This window comes from Phocoena phocoena, chromosome 15 (genome assembly GCF_963924675.1).
Source record: "Phocoena phocoena chromosome 15, mPhoPho1.1, whole genome shotgun sequence".
NCBI lineage: Eukaryota > Metazoa > Chordata > Mammalia > Artiodactyla > Phocoenidae > Phocoena > Phocoena phocoena.
Window position 1 is genome coordinate 73,168,134 of NC_089233.1, and position 20,381 is coordinate 73,188,514.

General features: G+C 54.8%; 1 protein-coding gene across 2 annotated transcripts in view; it reads left to right on the forward strand.

The window, feature by feature from the left end:
• Positions 1–473: 473 nt before the first annotated feature.
• The window catches only part of SLC12A5 (solute carrier family 12 member 5), a 38,354-nt gene continuing 18,446 nt past the window's right edge, over positions 474–20,381 (forward strand). Inside the window, exons 1-8 of one of the 2 annotated variants that reach the window (XM_065892023.1) lie at positions 474–594; positions 13,737–13,831; positions 14,180–14,311; positions 14,687–14,833; positions 15,646–15,700; positions 16,201–16,331; positions 18,297–18,538; positions 19,344–19,555. In XM_065892023.1, coding sequence (XP_065748095.1) covers positions 474–594; positions 13,737–13,831; positions 14,180–14,311; positions 14,687–14,833; positions 15,646–15,700; positions 16,201–16,331; positions 18,297–18,538; positions 19,344–19,555 — 1,135 coding nt within the window. Of the gene's footprint in view, positions 595–7,863; positions 8,071–13,736; positions 13,832–14,179; positions 14,312–14,686; positions 14,834–15,645; positions 15,701–16,200; positions 16,332–18,296; positions 18,539–19,343; positions 19,556–20,381 lie in introns of those variants that run through there. The other variant, XM_065892024.1, reaches the window with a different exon arrangement.

A 20,381-nucleotide genomic window follows, 5' to 3' on the forward strand; every position in this document is an offset into this window, starting at 1 on the left:
TCTATGCGTTTGCTCACTTGTAATCTTTCTCCTCTCCCTCATTAGAATTTGAGCCACACGAGGGCAGGAAGCCAGTCAATCTTATCCAATGCTGTATCAGTGCCTAGCACCAAAGCCTCAAACACAGGCGCGCTATCAAGATGTGCTGAATAAGTGAATTAAACCCAGGTGTTTAGGAGACCCCAGCCGAGGAGGGCCCGGGCTCCTGATGCAGGGGAGGTGCAGGGGTGGCTCTCAGCAGCAGGTTGGATCCTCAAGCGCTTCCAGTGGAATTGACAGCCCAGGGCCTCAAAGCGCAGTGGCCGGATACAGTGGTTCAGCACAGAGGGCACTAGGACCCTGCGCGGCGCCACGGCCGGCGGGGGGCGGCCGGCGGGGATGGGGGAATACGCTCTTTCTGTCTCCTGGAGCCCGGCTGCGGCCACTTGTGCGATCCGGGCCCGTACCGCGGCCGCCCGGCTCTTTTCCGCACCATGAGCCGCAGGTTCACTGTCACTTCACTGCCCCCCGCGGGGCCTGCCGGGACCTCTGACTCGGAGTCCCACCGGCATTCAGCAGCCGATCTCCGTCGCCTCTCAGGGCAAGACGCCAAAGGTAGAGGCCGCAGGGGGCGGGGCCTGCCGGAGTGGGGCGTGGCGAGAGAAGGGGTGGGGACACGGTGGGCGGGCCTTCTGTTGGGAAGGGTGGGACCAGGACTGGTAGGCAGAGGGTCCCAGCCGAAGGCCAGAGAAGGGAGAGGAGGTGGAACCTAGGGAACTGGGGGAAGGCTGGAGGGGAAATGATGAAGGGAGGGACCACATTTGAGGAGGGAGGGGACACGGGGAAGAGGGTGGGGCTAGAGGCGAAGGGGCGGATCTTATAAAGAAGGTAGGGTCCAGGGTGCTGGGCCGCAGCGCAATAAAGGGGCGGGGTCATCTCGGGTAGGGGGCGGGACCAGAGGGGAAGAAGGTGGAACCAGAGAAAGGGAGGGCCGTGTGCGTCCACAGCCAATGGGTGGAGGCAGGACTATCTCGTTTTGGGGGCAGAAAAGGGCGGGACCAGAGACGAAGGGGTTGGGCTAGTAGTATAAGAGTGGAGTTGAGGGAGGGAGGAGACGTGAGTCCGGGTCGCTAGGTCTCCAATCCTCAGTCACCCAGGAGGCGTCGCGGACAGCGCCTGGGGATCCCGGGAAGAAGACAGGAGAATGAGAAATTTGGACCCCGGTCAGCTAGATCCTGGCAGGATTCCGTGGGCACTCTAGTCCCGTCCCTGGGGGATTCGCTTAGCTCCTTCTACTCCAGCTCCACAAGCGGTGGGTGGAGCCAGCTCAGGCTGTATTGGGGGCGTCTTCCTGGAGGGCCCACTGCAGTGGTCTTGTAATGGAAGTTACATGCAGGGTACAGAAGAGAGAGGAGGGAAGGGATCCTTCTAATTCGGTGAAGAATTAGCATCCTGGATGCACACACAGTCTTCTCCGCAGGGGCCACTTTTCAGGGGTCCCCTGCCTGACTCTGGGCCCCTCAGGCCTGAAAGGAACGTGGAGAACTCGCTTGGCCCCAGCGCGGGGAGGAGGAAGAGCCTCCCAGGGCCGCCAGGGGTCGCTGCTGAGCCGCAGGTGAGCTCACCCTGACCCCAGCAAAACTAAGCACCAAAAACCCTTTAGGGGTTTATTTGGCGAACCTCTGCATTGGATAGATGACCAAACTGAGGCGTATATTTCAGCAGGGCTCCAGTCCCGTGAACCGCCTCCTGGACGTTTGTCATTCAGATATTGGGGGGCTCTTTCCTTTCTTCATCTTTCCCATAATCTGCCCCTTTTCTCATTTTCACAGTTGGTATAGACGTAGATACACGAGCATATTTTACATCAGCCATTATAATTATTGCTATCCCCACAGGAGTAAAAGTCAGAGCTCTAGAAGCCATTCTCAACGCCCCCTTTTCTCTTCCCACCAGATCTGATTGGTCCTCATGTCTTGGCCACTTCACCTTCAAAACTTATCCTGAATCTGGCCACATCTCTCCTCCTGTCATCATCACCCTGGTCCAAACCTCCATCATCTCTCACGTGGCCATGACCACAGCCTCCTCACTGGTCTGCCTGCCTCCAATCCTGTTCACACCACGCAACGCCCCCCCCGCCCCCCCATCGCTTGTAGGATAAATGGCAAACCCTTTAGTCTGTCATTCAAACCCTTCCCTCATCTGCTCCTGGTATACCTGTCCGTGTTCTTCTCCCACCTCCATTAGCCAGGGAAACTCCTCCTCACTCTGTAAGTTATAGCTCATTTAACCTTTTCTGAAAATCTTTTTCACGTTCCCTCACTTCCAGGCAGAGGCAGACATTCCTCTTCTGCCTGACCACTGCACTATTATAGCACATGTCCCAATGGATGGAAGTTATTTACTTGTGTGTCTCCTACATCTCAAGGGCAGGGACCACATCCTTTTAACTTTGTGTTCCGAGTACCAAGCCCACAGCCCGGCACTTAGTAGGTGCTTCCTGCTCATCAGATAAGAGGGGGAGTGGCTGTAGACTCCTGCTTCCCCTACCTTGCCTTCTCTCCTGTCATTCCCCACCCCCTGGCTTGAGAATAAGATGGCTTGCTCTCTTATCCCAAGGTGACTGTTCCGTCTTTCCATTCCCATTTCCAAGCTCTTGCATAATGAAGTAAAGTACGGCTCCCAGTGTTGGGTGTACAGGTGTGTGTGCAAATTGGATGTGAATCTGGAACGCTGTGGGCTTGTGGCAGAGGCGGTGTGTGTGTGTGTGTCTTTGCATGTCTTGAGGGAGAAGCATCCCACGCTAGCTCTGTTGACCTGTGGGGCAGTCAGTGAGTCAGTGCTTACGTGTGTCATTGTATGCCAGTGTGTTGATTGGCATGTTGATGTGTGTATTTCTGTGTCTATCTGTGGGATGGGTACCTCTGTGCAGCAGTTTACTGAAGTTCCATCTTGAGAGTAATTTGGGGATTTTGAACCTCTTAGGCCCTGAGACAGCCTCCAGCACCTCTCCTTGGTAGGTCGCTACATGGGGAAGTGGACAAGGGCTCCCTAGGGGAACATAAAATCTGCTGGTATCTTTCCCACAGCTGTTTTTGTGCCAGTGCTCTGGCCCCAGGGGGATGCTCTCCCCACCTGTTGTCATCACCCAGGCCCCTTAGGGAGAGATGGCAGCATGTGGGAGGTGGGGGAACGGTTGGGGGAGGGTTTGTAGGTCATTTACATACAAGTGTTACCTTTCACTCTGGACCCAGGGAGTGGAGTTTGCCCCTGGAGGTGCTTCCTGCTGCCAGGAGATCAGCTATAGGTGGGAATGCGACTTACAGGGGGGGAAAGAAGCAAGTCAGAAGGTGATCCTTGAATCTACCATTAACACTGGGCAGCAGCCCACATGCCTCAGTTGCCTCATTTGTACCATGGGAAGATGGATGATGACTTGGCTGGACAGAATTGAACCTGGGACCAGCTGTTACAATTCTGAGCGACTCCCCCATCCCTTTGCACCACTCCCTGCTATGCCTCAGTTTCTCATAGAGGAAGACAGGGCACTGGGAAGAGCGCTGGGCCTGGTTAAGACTAACAGGAGTTGGGATGTGTCCCCATGGAGTGAGAGGGAGCCAACTTATGCTAGGGGGCTGGAGCAAGACCACGACGTAGCCTATCCACTTGCTAGCACAGCCTCTGTGGTGTGGCCTTGGGCACATTGCTTCCCCTCTCTGGGCCTCAGTTTCCCCATCTGTAGTATAAAGAAGTTGAACAGGAAGATACCTGAGGGTCCTTCTAGCCATAAAAATGCTCAAAGTCTTTGATGATCTAGAAGAGTGACGTTCTCTGCCTCCCCCATACCCAAACCTCATGTTTCAGTCTCTTTATCTGTAAATTGGGAAGAATGAGACTGAATTATTGGTAAAAATACCTGATTTGGAGATCTCCAGCCTATCCAAGGAGTTCTCCAGTCACCCACTCCTCAAGCCAGGACTCAGAACCTCACGGCCCAGTACCTCAGCCCAAGGTGAGGCCTGGAAATCTCCATGGCAACAAACTGGTTATGAACGGGGCTGTAGTTGCCATGGTGATGGGCTGCTCTCTCTCTCTCTCTCTCTCTCTCTCTCTCTCTCTCTCTCTCTCTCTCATCCCCCTCATCTCCCCTCCCCTCTTCTCAATGAACCAGAGCGATCTGCGGGCACCAGCTCTCCAGGTGGGGTGGGGATGGGGGGGGTACAGTGAGAAAGGGGTCCTGATTGAGAAAGAGGGAAGATGGGCTGAATCTGTCGAGGAATGGGGGGCTGTTGGGGTGCCATTTCCATAGTGACAGGGCTGCAGCCTGTTAATTAAGCCCCCGGTTACCACGGAGACGATGGTGGTTGACGTGTCTGCTGCGAGCCCTGTGTGTATGGGGTGTGCCCTGTGCCGGACTCGTCAATTCACTGCAAGGGTCTGGGGTCTGGAGGATGGGGCCTGCAGGTGGGGGAGAGAAGAGTGAAGAAAGGAGTTCAGTGCCTTGGTTCCATGAGGCCAGAGCTGGGGGTGGGGGGGTTAGGCCGTGGGGCTAATGATATAGAGACAAAGATGGATAGGGATTAAGCCATAAGGAGGAACACTGTGCCTGCCTTTCATGGAAAGAGGACCCAGTCAGGTGGCTCCAGTTTCTTCCAGACAGTTCCTGGTCCTGATTCAGTGGCTGGGGCCCTGGGCTGCAGGTCAAGAAGCCAGATTCTAGCCCCCAATCTGCCACAAGTTCACCTTATGGAGAAAATTTGTACCTTTCCATTTCTAGACTCCAATTTCCCCATAAATGAGGACTGATTAAAAAAATAACTTACAAAGTTCCTTCCAGTTCCCCAATCCTGATATTTAGGAGGCAGCTTCCCTGACCTTTTTTCTCTATGAGACGCATAAGGTGGGAGGGGAGAGGAATTTTAGAGACTCGGAGTTTAGAAATAAGACCCTGCCCAGCTCTGCATCTCGTGATACTTAAATGAGAAGATTCCCCTGGCCCTAGATCTTCCAAGGGCTCTGGGTGGGGAAGCGGTGCTGAGCTGGCAGCCATGTTCCTGGGGCTCAGAGCTGAGGGTCATCTTACTGGCCAAGGCCAGGCTGGCAGTGCAGGAGGTGCCTGCAATGTGTTTTCTGAAAGCCTCACTGCAGAGGGTTGGCCTGAAGCCAGAATAGAGATCAGTCTTCTTGAGAGGTGTGTGTGGAGGGGGTGTGAATCAAAGGACTGGGGTCTCCCCTTGCGGCTGTCTCTTCACTTGGTCTTGTCTCCTCATGAAGAGCTCCCTGGCTTTAGTCTGAGATAAATTGAGAGAGCACTGAGAGTTTTCAGGGTGGGAAGAAGGCCCATGGGTTATGCAGCCTAACCCTTTCATTTTATAGGTGGAGATACACAGGCCCTGAGAGGACCTCAGTTTTGCCCAAGGAAACACAGAGTTTGAGGGCAGAGGACAGACAGCACCAGCATCTCCTGAATCCCAGATGCCTTGTGAGATAGGAGGTCTGGTGGGGGTGGACAGATGGGATGCCCAGGGGAAGAGGATCACCCCTGCCTTCCCCTATACTCCCTTGGGATCTAGCTTTTCTCCATGGGCGGGCTCAGTCCCTGAGCAGCCAGGGCTCTGGACCACAGATGAAGAGAAATACCCCCAGGGGAACATCCCAGACCCGGGATTTCTGAAAAACCTCAGTATTTATTTCACAGCACTTCTCAGACAAACATACTACACATTTTACTATATTACCTGTCTCTACAGAGTAGTAGAAAACATAATGGTGGTGGTGGTGGTGGTGGTGGTGCGTGGAGTGGAGTGCTTAGAGACTCTTGCATACTGGCCTACCCACCTGCAACCCTTTAAACCTCTGTCACCAATCCAAACTCACTGCACTTTTGTGTGTGTGTGGTTTTCTCTCTGGGAAAGCCAAGAGGACCAGTTCTCACACCTGGTCTGAATACCTAGCTCTCCACCCTAAAGAGTCCTTCTGGCGTCCATAAAACACAGTGGCAGGGACAGCTTACTGGTGGATCCCTCAGAGGGCCCCTCCAGTCAGCTGCTGAAGACTCTGTGGTTGACCGAATCCGAAGCCACTGACAAATAATGCGACAACGGAATCCGAGCAGCGGGCCCTGTCCATGGTGCTGAAAACTCCCATCCTAGAACTGGGCCTCTGGTCGAGTGGACAGTTTTGTTTTGTTTCGTTTTTTAAGGATCCTTGAAGGTCTCTGGGCCCACCTCCAATTGCAAGCTGAGAGGCCACTCCAGCTGCACGTCTGAAGGCTGAGCACAAGAAAAGGGAGAGAGCTCATCTCCGACCAATTCCCTGTTCCTTTCTTAGTAGCCAAGGATCAGAGGCCACTGAGCAGTTTGGATATGACTGCATTCTTGTCCCTTCTGTTGGAGGCAGGACCCATTTAAAAAGAGGTTATGTTGAGGAAAAGAGTCCAAAACTGGAATAAAGGAAACTGGATTCTAGACCAAGTTCTGCCATTCACTGGCATAGTGTCCACAGGCAGTCATCTTTCCCCCACCCTTTGGGCCTTAGCTTTTTCACCTGTAAAATGAAAGCTGTGCATTAGCTAAGATGATTGACACGATCCTCTCCAGCCCTGGAACTCTCCTGGAATTTAGAGGGCTAGTGTTGGAAGCTTGGGTGAGTCTGAAAATCATTTCCCCTTGATCTGCTCTCCTCCTTGGATAATTAGGTTTTTCCAGGGACTCAAAGGGTCCAAACCTCTGATGCCGCTTCCTGAGATCTCTCCACCCCTGGCTCAAGCCTGGATTCTAAGGGTGCTGAGGGGTCCCAGGACAATCAAGCTTCTATGGAACTGGTGTCAGGGGAGGGGGAGGAACACAGAAAGCATGTCAGTTCTGGAATCCTCAGAAAGCAATCCTGGATTAGGGGATTAGACACTCTCGCCCCGGGAGAAAATCTGGTCCCAAATGGACAGGCGGCCTCATTCTCCCCTCCCCCACTCTGTTCCTGGCCAGCCTCCGACCCGCCTGCCCTCCCTAAAGGCTGCACCATCCCCAGTGGGGAGTCAGCGCTCCCTGAAACCTCACTGCTGCCTTCTCTCTTCCTCACCACCTCTCCTTCCCAGGGTCATTCCACAGTCAGAGGGTCCTTGTCTTTGGGCTCCAGTGATTTGCCTTGGAGGTGAGATGCTAAGACTTCCATCAGTCTAAGCACAGTAAAGTGTTCACTGCAACTCCTCAGATTCATGCCTCCCATTTCAAGACAGGATGAGCCAGACAGTTCAGCCAGTGACCCTGAACCCCGCGGGGGCAGCACAGTGCTTCGGTTAAAAGCTCTGGCCTCCACACATCCCTAGCTCCAACCTCTTGAACAGTGATTATGGGAGAGGGTCTGGTTCTCCACCGTTCTTCAGGGCTGGCCTTCCCAGCTTTGCAGACAGGCTCTCCAGGGACCCATATTCCATGGCGCCCTACCCCTGCCGCCTCAGCCCCCCTCATCTTCCCTCTAGGGGGCGGATGACCCTCGACCAGGCAGCCTCTGCGGGGCCGCCTCCCCGCGGCCGCGACCTAGTTCCCTGCCGTTATTTTTAGGGCGCGGGATGGCACCTGCCCACGTGCCGGCCCCGCCTGCGCCGGGAGAGTGGGGGGCGGGCGGAGCTACGTCTGCTCAAGGGAGGCGAGGTCCCCATCCCCCGCAGCACCCTCTCCATCCCACCCGCGCAAGCCCCCAGTTTTCGTGCGAGGGGGCCTCCAAGAGCGCACTGCCCGCCCCTTGTCCCCTCTTCTTTCTCCCTCCCGCGCTCCCCCCCGCAAAACCCCGCCAGTGGCTCATGCCTCCTGCATACGGGATGAGGCGAGCAGCGCCGCCGCTGAGAGGGGGCGCGCGCGGGTGTGAGCGTGTGTCCGTGTGCGAGTGTGTGTGCGCCGGGCGGGCGGGCACTGCAGCTTCTTCCTCCGTGGAGCGGAGAGCGAGAGAGAGCTAGAGCGAGCGAGAAAGCGGCGGAGGCAGGCAGAGGGGCGCGGGTGAGGCGCCGCAGCCATCCCCGGGCCCGGCGCCGCGCCGCCACCATGCTAAACAACCTGACGGACTGCGAGGACGGCGATGGGGGAGCCAACCCTGGTAAGCAGCGGTCCGGGGGCGGCGAGGAGAGGAAGCGGCTCTGGGGTTAGAGGCAGAGCGGGGGCCGCCTCCTTCAGAGGAGAGGCGGGGATTGACCGGGGCGGTGGGCGCCCAAGGCGGCCTGGAGCCCAGCTCCATTGGAATGCGCCAGGCACTGTACGAGGTGCTGGAATGCGCCGCGCCCGGGGACAGGGCTGGGGGCCAAGGGGCTGCCATTGCCCGCGGCCCGGGGGCAGACGTGGGGTAGCTAAGCGGGGGAGGCGGTGGGAAGGGGTTGGAAGAGCTAGAACGGGCTGACGTGTAGCTCGACGGGAGGGAGGAGGGCTCCTCTTCCCGAGGAGGGACCCTGGCGTCCTGGCGCAGAGCGCGGGGGTTGCGGGGGGCGCAGTCTGCGGCAGTCACTCGCTCTGAGTCTTCCAGCTGAAAGATGGGGGGAAGGTGCCTATGGGGGGATTGGAGCCATATGACAGCCCCCGTCCGGCTGCGGCGTCTCCTTAAGGGGTCACTTGATGCGGTCCGGGCCTCCTCCCCCAAAGCTGCCCGGGGTCCGACCTCAGACCGAAGCGTACCACCTCCGGGGATTTTCAGCCCTACTTTGCGGAATCTCCTTCTCCCTCTCGCGTTCCCGTGGCTTTGGGACGGGAAGCAAGATCACCCTCCTTCCTCCCCCTCCCCTTCCTCTGGGTACCCTGGCATAGCAATGTGGTTTCGAGGGCGGGGCCGGGGAGAGTCTTTCCTGTCACCTCTGCTAGCTTCCCCAGTGAGGCCTCGGGAATGGGGTCCCAGCGGCCGAATCCCTGGCGCCGTGGCGCGGACACTGCGGACGCGCTGCGGTGGGTGCGGAGACTCGCTAGGAGCCGAGGGGCTTGGAGCGAGTCCGTTCGCGGCTCCCCACTCTCCTCCGCGCTTTCCCTGCTCCGAGGTCTGCGAGGCCAGCCACCCCCTCGGGCTCTCGGGCCCCCCGCCGCCCCCCCGCGGTCTCAGCCACCCAGCACGGCTGTCAGCCGCCCCCAGCCCCCACCCTCCAGCGGCGCTGCGTCCCTTGCGCACTAGCCCGCCTCCCGCTCTGGCTGTCTGCGCTCAGCGCCTCAAACGCTCCCCTGGGCATTGCTTGACCCTCTGGGCCGAGACTCCTGCAGACCTCCCCCAGGGATGGCCCAAGGCTGAAAGAGCAGGGTCTTCCAGGGACTGGCAGCCTGGCCTTGAAGTCCTCCGGATCCTGGGTCCAAGTCAGAGCCAAGGGGTCGCTTGGGAAGTCTGTGGACACCAGGGTCCCCGATCCTTTGTCTGACACCCCTTCTTCCTCCCTGAGGCTGAGTACGGGTAGGAACTACTGGCTGCCTAACTCATCCATCTCCACAGTCACCCTGAGGTTACCTCAGTCCGCAGCCGCCCCCCTCCACAGCGGGCTTAGGCCGCGGGAGGGAGGGGGTTTGGCAAAGTCGAGTCCGCAGCAGAGCCCGGCATCCCGTCGCGGTTCCTAGGGAACGAAGGGGGGCCATGTCCACCTGGGATCCCCTTCAGATGTCACCACTCTGAGGAGGGGCCTCTGCTCCCGCAGACACGGGGTATGGGTCCAATCCCCCAGTCCCTGCTTTCTCTACCCCGAGGATGGCGTCTTACTGGGCGCCATGGGATTTCCATGGGGTCTCACGTGGCCTAGAAAAGTGGCCTCTGTGTGTGAAGCAGTAGTCTAACTAGGAACTCCCTCAGTTCTACCCCCTCCCCATAAGTTTCCCAGACTCTGAGTGTAGCAGGCTCGTGGGGAGACTTTCTCCCTAGATATCAGTGTCCAGGATCTGGAACTAGAGTGGCCAGGACCTGGGTCTGGCATGTTGGGTCCCAGAGAGAGAAAGAAGGCCTCCCAGTGGTGCCTGGAGACGATGACAGGCGGCTCTAAGGACCTCCTGGGCTTGAGGGAAGACCACCAGGCCGACAACCACTGGCATCTCTGAACTTAGGTTCTTGGAAATGTAGGAGGGGACCCTTGGTCCTGACCTCGGGGAGGTGGGAATGACCAGAGTAAGAAGGCTCCTCTGGACGAAGGGACACAAGGATATTTATTGTCTCTGGCCCCCAGGTCTCCTTTCCTCTTGGGGTCTGACGCCTTCCCCTACTCCCCCAATCTGGCTTGGGGATTCCCCCAGGCCTGGCCCCAGGCCCCCAGGGGAGGCTCCTTAGCCCGCGCCGCTAGCCTGTTTCCTCCCCGGGAGCTCTGGCCGCCGCCGCTTAATTGAAAGCCGATTCGGGCGGAGAGCTCCCAGGGGGCGGCGGGGGTGGGGTCCGAGAGGGCTCAGCCTCAGTCTGGCCCTGCCTCTCGCGCGCGCGCTGCACGGCGCTCTCCCATCATCCTGACTCCTGGCTCTGGGGAATCAGGGCGAGTTCCCCCTTCGTAGTCCTGCTCCTCTGAGAACTCATGAAGCTCACCCCTCCCCTTCAACCGGTGTTCCAGGGAGGGGACGAAATCAGCCCTGGCAGACGAGACCGGGGGCCTGGCGTCCCACCCAGGCGGCGGGTGGAAAGGCGGGACCCAGGACAAGCCTACGAACCGCCCCTTCCCCTGCCCTCATCTCGGGGCTGCGATCCGGCCGGGAGTCCGGCTCCGCGCCGCGCGTCGCGTTACATAAGCCGCTGCGGGCGCGTGGCCGGCTCTGCTCCGCGCGGCGCTCTCTGCCCGCGCCGTCGCCATGGAGACCGGCGCGGAGGTGCTTCGATGCCGGGTCTCGGGCCGGGACGCCCCCCATCCCCGTCCTGCACGCGCCCCGCGCCCCCACGAAGGAGGAGGGGAGGGGATGTGAAAGGAATGGGGGGCTCTCGTGTCTGGTTGTCCTGCCCCTAAGAGCGGACGCTGTGGAGAGAGGGACCCAGTCCCACAGGAGACAGGGCCCCTAAATCTTGCTGCCGGGGAAGGCGTGTGGGATAGGGAGCCCAGGCTGGACGGGGTACCACGTCTATTAGTAATCGTAATTGTAACAGTAACAGCAGTAGCTACACTTAGGTGCCGGGCACGCCCAACAGACATTATTTTACTTAATCCCCACAACAGCCCTATGAGTTAAATACCATTATTATCCCTTTGCAAAGTAGGAAACTGAGGCTTAGTTTAAGTGACTTGCCCAACGTGTCGACACAGCCACCGAAGTTGGGACTGAACCTAAATCTCCTTGGCTCCAGCCTGTTTTCTTAACCATCAAGAAATTTCTTCTCACCTCATCCCCCTTCAACCTCTCTAGTTACCACCGTAGTGTGATAGGAACATCTTGCCAGCATTTTAAAAGGAGGAGGGACCCACCTCACTTTTATTTCTCCTTTTCTCTGGCCCCAAACAGCTCTTCTGAGACACTGGGGGTCAGGAAGGGAGCCTGGGGGAATTCACCTCCACAGACTTTTTCCTGAGCACCTATTACATGCCAGGCTCCCACTGGGAGGACCGGTCTGCGAGTCCCAGGAACCCACATATGTGAGGAGAAGAGTGAGCTGGTGGAGGCCCCTGTTGGGAGCAGAAGTTCTTGGCTTGATGAGTGAAGTGGAGATGGTGACAGGAGACGGTGGTGGGTTTCCCTTGAGGATGTGAGGCATCACTTCCACAATTTTGAGTCGGGATGAGATTGGTTATAGCAGGTCATGCTCTGGGGATGGACCCTGGCTGAGAGATGAAGGAAGGTTTCCAGGAGGAGAGGCTGGGGAGGATTTGGGGAGATGGGGAGAGAGAGAGGGACCAGGAGATGAGGGGACAGGACATTCAGAATATGTAGGGCCTCAACTTCACTTCTGTTTTGGTCATTGGAGAGTTTCTCCAGAGTCCAAAGAGATGTCTACTGCTGGGGTTCAGCCCTGAAACTGAGAAAGTGTGATGGCTGAAGCCAAGGGAGTGTGTCTGTGGAGGGCCCCTTACATCTCTTTGGAAGGACCCTCTCCTTAATGCCCTAGAGGCTTTCTTCTTGGATGATGATCTCCAGGCACACGGTTTCACACACTTCCTACACGCCTTTTCATGGGCTACCCCCATGTCTTCCTCCTGTCTGGCCTCTCTCCTGGGACCCAGACTGATCCGTACATCCAAGTGCTTCTGGACATATTCACTTGGGTGTCCTATAGCGCCTCACCAGCAATCAAATTCAGCAACTTCCCTACCCCCAATCTCCTTCTTTCCCCTGTTTATTTATTTTTATTTATTTATGTTTTTGCAGTACGCGGGCCTCTCACTGCTGTGGCCTCTCCCGTTGCGGAGCACAGGCTCCGGGCGCAGGCTCAGCGGCCATGGCAGGCTCAGTGGCCATGGCTCACGGGCCCAGCCGCTCCGCGGCATATGGAATCTTCCCGGACCGGGGCATGAACCCGCGTCCCCTGCATCGGCAGGCAGACTCTCAACCACTGCGCCACCAGGGAAGCCCTTCCCTGTTTATTAAATAGCACCATATCTACCCATTTACCCATGCTAGAAACCCAGGCCTTATCCTAGATTCCTCCCTCCCACATCCTCAAATATCTGGCATAGAAATGTGTGCCAATAATTCTGGAGTCTATTCATGGTTCCACCCTGCTTCTGGTCTGGGTATCATTGGTCCTTGCCCAGATTTCTGAAAGTCCCTAACTAGCTTCTGTATTCTTCATCTAAAGACCAGAGCAATTGCTCTAAAACACAAATCTGTTCATGGTGTTTTTTTGCCTGAAACTCTTCAATGACTTCCCGTTGTCCTCTGGATGGAGTCCAAAATCCTTAACATGGCCGGCTAGTCGTTTAAGGACCCGGCCCGCAGTTACCTTCCTAGCCTCTTTTTTTTTACATGCTATTCCCCATCCTTGCCCCCCACCCCACCGTACCCCTTCCTTAGACTCCGGCCGGATCAAGCTTCCTCCAGCTCCTCTGACCCACTCCTCTCACTCTCACCTCTGGGCCATCGAACATGCTGTTCTGCTGTTCTATCTGCCTGGAACACCCTCCCGCCTCCCTCCCAGTCTAGCTCTTACTCATCCTTCAGTTCTCAGCCGACACGTCACTTCCTCTGGGAAGCCTTCCGTGACCTCCCAGGCCGGGCTGAACGCTTCTCCTGTGTTACCACAGCTCTTCTTTCATATTCTACCGCGGACCTTATCCTCTGGGTTGGAAATTCCTGGCTGCTGGTTTATCTCCCCTGCCTTTGGGTTCCCCAAGGGCTGGGATGGTGTCTTATTCTGTGTTTTACTCCCCCACGCCCATGCCCACGCTGGCACACAGGAGACATCCAGTAAATACTTGTTGACTGAAGATGAATGAGGGACACAGGAGATGCCAAAGGGGGGGGGTCACTCTTCCAAGAGGTGGAGTATCCTTGGGGCCTCAGCTGCAGGGTTCTCTGCCTTCCCCCACCCCCAAACAGCAGGATGGGCTAGTTGTGGTCAAGGAGGGGATGCTGGAGAGTCTAGGGTGCCCTGGTGAATGAAGTAGGACCCCCAAGAGCAAGGGAGCACTTCCACGTTCATTAAATACCCTGTACGAGCCAGGGAGCGCACTAGGCTCTTCGTATGTGCTGTCAACTAAAATTCTGCAAGGGAGGTAGTATTAGCTCCAGTTTTCCAATGTGCAGACCGAGGTTCAGAGAGTTAAAGCGGCCACTCAGCTGGACGTCCAGGTATGTGGGCCACAACCAGCTGGTGCCAGGCCCCTGACTCCTCCGCCTTCTCAGGTGATGGCAACCCCAAGGAGAGCAGCCCCTTCATCAACAGCACCGACACAGAGAAGGGGAAGGAGTATGATGGCAAGAACATGGCCCTGTTTGAGGTGGGTTGCCAGGGGAGTTGGGCCTCCACCCACAGTTCACCTCCCCCTTCGTCAGCCACCCCCTCCCTCCTTCCCTGGGGAACAGTCCCCTCCTCTCCATCTCTCCCTCAGGTCCACCTTCCTCCCTGAACCTCCCTGTCATTTCTTCTCCTCCCCTTTTCCCCTGCTATCCCCCTTCTCACCCCAACCCCCTCTCTCCCTGTTCTCCTTGCTCTCCTCCTCCTTGCTCATCTCATCCTAGCCTCAACGGTTTGCCCCTGGTCTGCATCTCTCTCGGCCTCCTACCGTCTAGCCCCCCCACCCCCGACCAGGGCTTAGCCTCCCAACACTGAGAGCCTCCCTCCACAGGAGGAGATGGACACCAGCCCCATGGTGTCCTCCCTGCTCAGTGGCCTGGCCAACTACACCAACCTGCCCCAGGGAAGTAGGGAGCACGAAGAGGCAGAAAACAATGAGGGTGGAAAGAAGAAGCCGGTGCAGGTGAGGGCCTCGGGGAGGAAGGGCTGAGGGAGGAGGGAGGGTGGGAGGGGAGAGGGGGTGGGGCAGGAAAGATGGATTCAGATGGAGGGATGCATGATGGAGACAGAGGGATGGGAGGCGGACGCTGAGGGAGGGGAAGGGATGGGAGGTGGGGGATAGACATGGAGGGGAGAGGGAGGGGTGGCTTGAAGGGTAGGTGATAGAGGCCTGAAGGGAGGAGGGAAGCAAGATGAGAATCAGAGGGAAGAGGGATGAAGGGACGGGGATGGGGAGAAGAGGAAAGTGGGGGATGGAGGGGCCAGGGTAGGAGGAGTGGGCCTGGGGTGTTGGCACTGACTGGGGGGCTGCAGAAACTGATGCTGGCCTCCCTGGCAGGCCCCCCGCATGGGCACCTTCATGGGCGTGTACCTACCGTGCCTGCAGAACATCTTTGGTGTCATCCTCTTCTTGCGACTCACTTGGGTGGTGGGCATCGCGGGCATCATGGAGTCCTTCTGCATGGTCTTCATCTGCTGCTCCTGTGTGAGTGACACGCTCCCCTCTCCTGACGCCTGGCAGCTGGGGCTGAGCGGGGACCTGGCGGGGGGAGGGGGAGGAGGGGGAAGCATGAGACCTGATCTTTTTATAGGAACCACTGCGTGTAATCTTTGAGAGTAAATTAGGTCTGCCTGGTCCTTCCAGCATCTCACAGGCTAGTCCCTGATGGCTATTAACCAGGTTTCACCTGGCTGTGTGTGTGTGCGCTTGGCTGTAATTACCCAGGTACCGCAGACTCATTGATGAAAAAGATAGGTGTACATTAATAAATAAAACTCACCTACAGTCTCACAGTAGTTAACATTTCAGTAGGTCTTGACTCACAAAAAATGGGATTACGGGTCCCAAACAGCTTTGTAACTGAATTATTCCCATCCTCTCTAAAAAAATCACATGTTCACTAAACGCCTACTTCTCACGACGTTTACGTTTCCTCACACGTGACCCTTGAGCCCCCCTCTGCGTGTGAGTAGCCAGTGCTGAAGCTTGTACTCCTGCCTATTTAATAAATGAAGAAACTGAGGCTTAGAGAACTGAAGTGACTTGTCTCCGGTCACACAGCTGGTCAGAGGCCAAGCTGGGGTTTCCAGAGCTCTCTGATGCTATAGCTTGCGTTTCTTTCATGTGCTTGGTGAAGAAGGGGTTTTCTGGACAAGAAGGACTTGGCAGGAGTAGGAGTTGGAACAGGACCGAGGACAAGCTTGATGGAAGAGGACTTGTGGGTCTGGCGGGTGTTTATGGGGTAGAAGGTTTGGCCCCCACCCTATTCGCCACTCTGACGATCTCTCTCCTCACAGACGATGCTCACGGCCATTTCTATGAGTGCAATTGCAACCAATGGTGTTGTGCCTGGTATGTGACTGGGGCTTCTGGGAGGGGAAGGGGCCTGGATGGTTGGGAGGGAGGCCTGGGTAGTTGGAAGGAGGGACAGTGTCCTGTGCTTTGGGTGCCATCAGGACCCCAGAGAAGCAATACCGCAGATTCGGGGGCTGGGTTACGGCGTTTCCGTGGGATAGATGGGGGCAGCCGTGTGAAGGGGAGGGGACGGAGGTGTTGATGGTGTTGAATGGGGCAATGCGAGATCTCCTCCCTTTGCCTGAGACCCTCCTCTCCATCATCCTATTTTCTGAGCCATGACCTCCTTAGAGGGGTAATTAGCAACATGGGAATTAGTGCTATAGAAGCCACTCAGAGTGTCTGGCTGGGTCTCCCTTCAGTCCTAGGGCTACAGCTTGTAAGGCTTGGGAGGCCCAGAGGAACCTCCCTCCCACCACTGTCTCAGATCCTCCCTCATCCCCTACGGCAGCCCAGTGCCCCTCGAACCTCTTGCTGATACTGGGTTTTTTCTGCAGCTGGCGGCTCCTACTACATGATTTCCAGGTCTCTGGGTCCAGAGTTTGGGGGCGCTGTGGGCCTCTGCTTCTACCTGGGCACTACGTTTGCTGGGGCCATGTACATCCTGGGCACCATCGAAATCCTGCTGGTGAGAGGGGCCAAGGAGGAGGTGTGGGCCCCAGGCTGTCAGTCAGTTAACTGATGCTCCCTGGACACCTCCTGTAGGCTGGGTCACTAAGTAAGGCCAAGGGAAAATCAGACATGGTTCTGTCTGGAAAGAGTTCACAGTCTAGTTGGGGAGACAGGATACACTAATTACGTAACATGAACAGCTGTCCTTTATCAGGCACCCACTGTGCTCTCAGCAGAGTTCCAAGTGCTTTACAGTCATTAGCTTGAATCCTCATGAGGTTTAAGTATTATTATGCCCATTTTACAAATGATAAGCTCAGTCAGGTGAAATGACTTGCTCAAGGTCACTCGGCTACCGAGTGGCAGAGGTGGGTTGGGAAGAGTAAAATCATGAAATAAGAAATGATAAGTCATGTCACACAGTAACTGCCTGCTGTGTGCCAGGGACAGTGCTAAGTACTCTGGGAATGTTAGTGGTGGAGGGCTGATGGCTAGCGGATGGCAGAGCAGAAGAAGAGGGAGCTGAGAAAGAGATCTGTTAGAAGCAGTGACTGATGAGAAGTCAGGTCCCTGGGCAGTGTTCGAAGTGGACGGCTGCTGACTTTGGTCTCGGTTCTTCCTGCCCCTGCAGGAGGAGGTGAGGTGGGAGCTGAAGAGGGTTCCTCGGTATATAGAAAGTGGGGCTGACATTTATTTCCCAAACTCCTACTCTACCCAGGCCCCGTGGCCTTCAATGTATCATTTTATTTTATCCTCACGACCCTTGCATTAGTTAGAAGATGTCCCCATTTTATGGATGCGGAAAGCAAGGCTCAGAGAGCTTAAGGGATGTATGGAAGGGATACGAACCTGTGTCTTCCTGACCCTGAAGCCCGTGCTTGTCCACCCAACCACTCGGCTTCAGAGAACTGGAACTAACAGATGTTGCAGCTTCTGGTTTGGGGATGGAATGGAGGCGTCCAGGGGCAGGGAGGGTAGATGGGGAATAAAGGACCCCAAAAACCAAATTATGAGAGAATAATAATAGACCTCTATGGCTTTTACAAAATCAAAGAACTATTATAAAAGCAATTCTACCCATTGCATAAAATTGGAAAAAAATCAAAGAATGTAAAAAAGGAAATAACAATCTCCTAAGGCAAATCATCATTATCATTTGGTACATCCGTCTAGTTTTTTGTGATATTGTATTCTGTCTTTAGAAAATATAACTCTATAGATTTCTCTAATAATGCAAAACCCTCTTTGCAAATATCACAGGTGAAAATAACTTTTGTAAGAATATAAATATATTAATATTTAGTATAGAAATTATGGAAAATACAGATGTGCAAAAAGAATAAAGATTATTCACATTTTTACCATTCAGGGGAAACGACTGTTAACATTTTGATGTATCTACACACAGACAGACATATATACACATATGTGTGTATATAGTCACATGTAAGTACACATATATATTTACCAAAATGAGATAAGACACATTCTTTTCAAAAACTGATTGTTTTTACCTAATATAACATGGATAGCCTTTTCGAGTCAGTTCATATAAATCTATGTTGTCCTTTTTAACAGCTACATAGTCTATTCAGAAATATCATGATTTATTTACCCAATCCTCTAGGGATGAATGTCTAATTTATATCTGCCTTTCTTATTGAAATAATAAAAACAATAAATAATCATTAAGAACTATAGTTGATAACAAAAGAATAGAACTTAATAATTGCTCCCAACATTCCTGCAGTACGATCTTTTAATGACAGTATAATAGTCCTTGCAGGCTAGACCATGATTTCCTTAACTATTCCCCTATCATTGGATGTCATTTCCAGTCTTGTACTACTGTAAATATGTTGTGATGCGTATCTTTTCTCCAAAGCCCTGCCTGCACCTCAGGTTATTTCCTTGGAGAAATTCTTAGTTGGTTACTTAGTGGGTTACTTCCTTACTTGACCTCCGCACCCCTTTCCCACAGGCTTACCTCTTCCCAGCTATGGCCATTTTCAAGGCAGAAGATGCCAGTGGGGAGGCAGCAGCCATGCTGAACAATATGCGTGTGTACGGCACCTGCGTGCTCACCTGCATGGCCACCGTGGTATTTGTGGGCGTCAAGTATGTCAACAAGTTTGCCCTGGTCTTCCTGGGTTGTGTCATCCTCTCCATCCTGGCCATCTATGCCGGGGTCATCAAATCTGCCTTTGACCCACCCAACTTCCCGTAAGTGCTACTGCCCTGAGCCTCAGGCATCCTCCCCCTCCTCCCTGGACTGGTTTCAGGGTCTTCACACTAGTCTCTGCCAACTCCCCTGCCCCCATCTCTCAGAATCAGGGTGGTTGTGGATTTACAATAAACTCCCTTGGGAGGGAAAACCTCTCCTGGTTTAAGGGAAATCTCTTTAGGATGGGATAACATGTATTGGAGGTGTGCACAGTTTTCCTTGTGAGGGTCAATGGCTTGCTGGTGAGGTGGACTTAGGAAGAGCCAAGTGGAACAATTTCTTAAGGGAAGACCGGTCTGTGTTAGGGAACCTTTCTTGGGTAGAGACAACCTTCTGGAATGTGACAAGCTCTTAGTATTAAACACCTTCTCTATCATGGGAAAGGACATGGAAGAGAGGGTCTCGGGGCTCAGATCCCTGTTGGTTCTGCCTCTCTCCCTAGGGCACATTCCCCTACGTCCCACTGCCCAGAAGAACGGAACACGGAGACTGCTGTCCACGATGCTGAAATAGCATCGCCCGAAAGCAGTGGTTCTCTGCCGTGGCTGCATATTAGAATCACCTGGGGGGAGGGAATTCCCTGGCGGTCCAGGGATTAGGACTCCCAGGGCCTGGGGGAAAGAAAAGAATCACTTGTGGGGAGCTTTGAAAGAACACAGATCCTGGGCTCCATCCCAATTAAATCAGAATCTCTGGATATGGGGCCCTGGCGTCTATGTGTTTCGTGCTCCCATGGCGGTTCTACTGTGAAACCAGGGCAAAGTTACGTCCCTCACCACCCTCCTCCCTTGTTTCTCTCCCTAGTATCTGCCTCCTGGGGAACCGCACACTGTCTCGCCATGGCTTTGACGTCTGTGCCAAGCTGGCTTGGGAAGGAAATGAGACAGTGACCACACGGCTCTGGGGCCTTTTCTGCTCCTCCCGATTCCTCAACGCCACCTGTGATGAGTACTTCACCAGAAACAATGTCACGGAGATCCAGGGCATCCCTGGCGCTGCCAGTGGCCTCATCAAAGGTCTGAGGGAGGGAAGAGGTCTGGTGTCCAGGGAATGCTGCAGGGATTGTGGCTTAAATAGGATTAAGGGACTCCTTGGGATTCAGTTAAATGCGATCAGTTTTAATTGAGCACCTACTCTGGGCCATGTTCTATCCTTGGGATCACAGAGAGGTAGAGATGAGAGGTAGAGATGAAAGGGAGCCTTTGCATACCTTACCACCTAGTGGGAAAGAAAGTTAGCAGCTTAACAAGTATTCACTGAGTACCTGCTAACTGCCTAGCACTGCACTGGGCACCAGGAACACAACATAAATAAGTCACAGTTCTTGGCCTCAAGGAGTCTAATAGCAGAGACAGAAGTAATAGCAAATAAATTAGGACATGTGTAGGTGTGCATTCAATGAACAGAGACCTCCCAAGGGAGGGAGTGGTCATGTGTATAAGGTGGTGAGACAAGGCTTCCTGGACTCATCTGAGAAGGGATTTGAAGGACAAATAAGAGATTTTCAGTTATACAAAGGGAATAAGGGAATTAACAGGCAGAAGAACAGCTTGCCTAAAAGTATGCAGACACAGAAGAGCATATTGTGTCCTTCCAACCCCAGGTAATTTGGTGTGACTGGGGCATAAAGTACAAAGGAAGGAGGGGCAATCAAGAAATGATGTTGGAGAGGCTGGCGTGAGCCTGACTGTGGTCAGCCCTGGAACACGTTGAAGGGTTTGGACAGTGTTCTGAGGGCGACGAGGAGCCACCAAAGGGTTCTGAGTAAAGGGATGGACCGGGTCAGCGTGTTGCTTGTGAAGGTTCACTCTGGCTGCTAACGTGGATGGGCTAAAAGCAGAG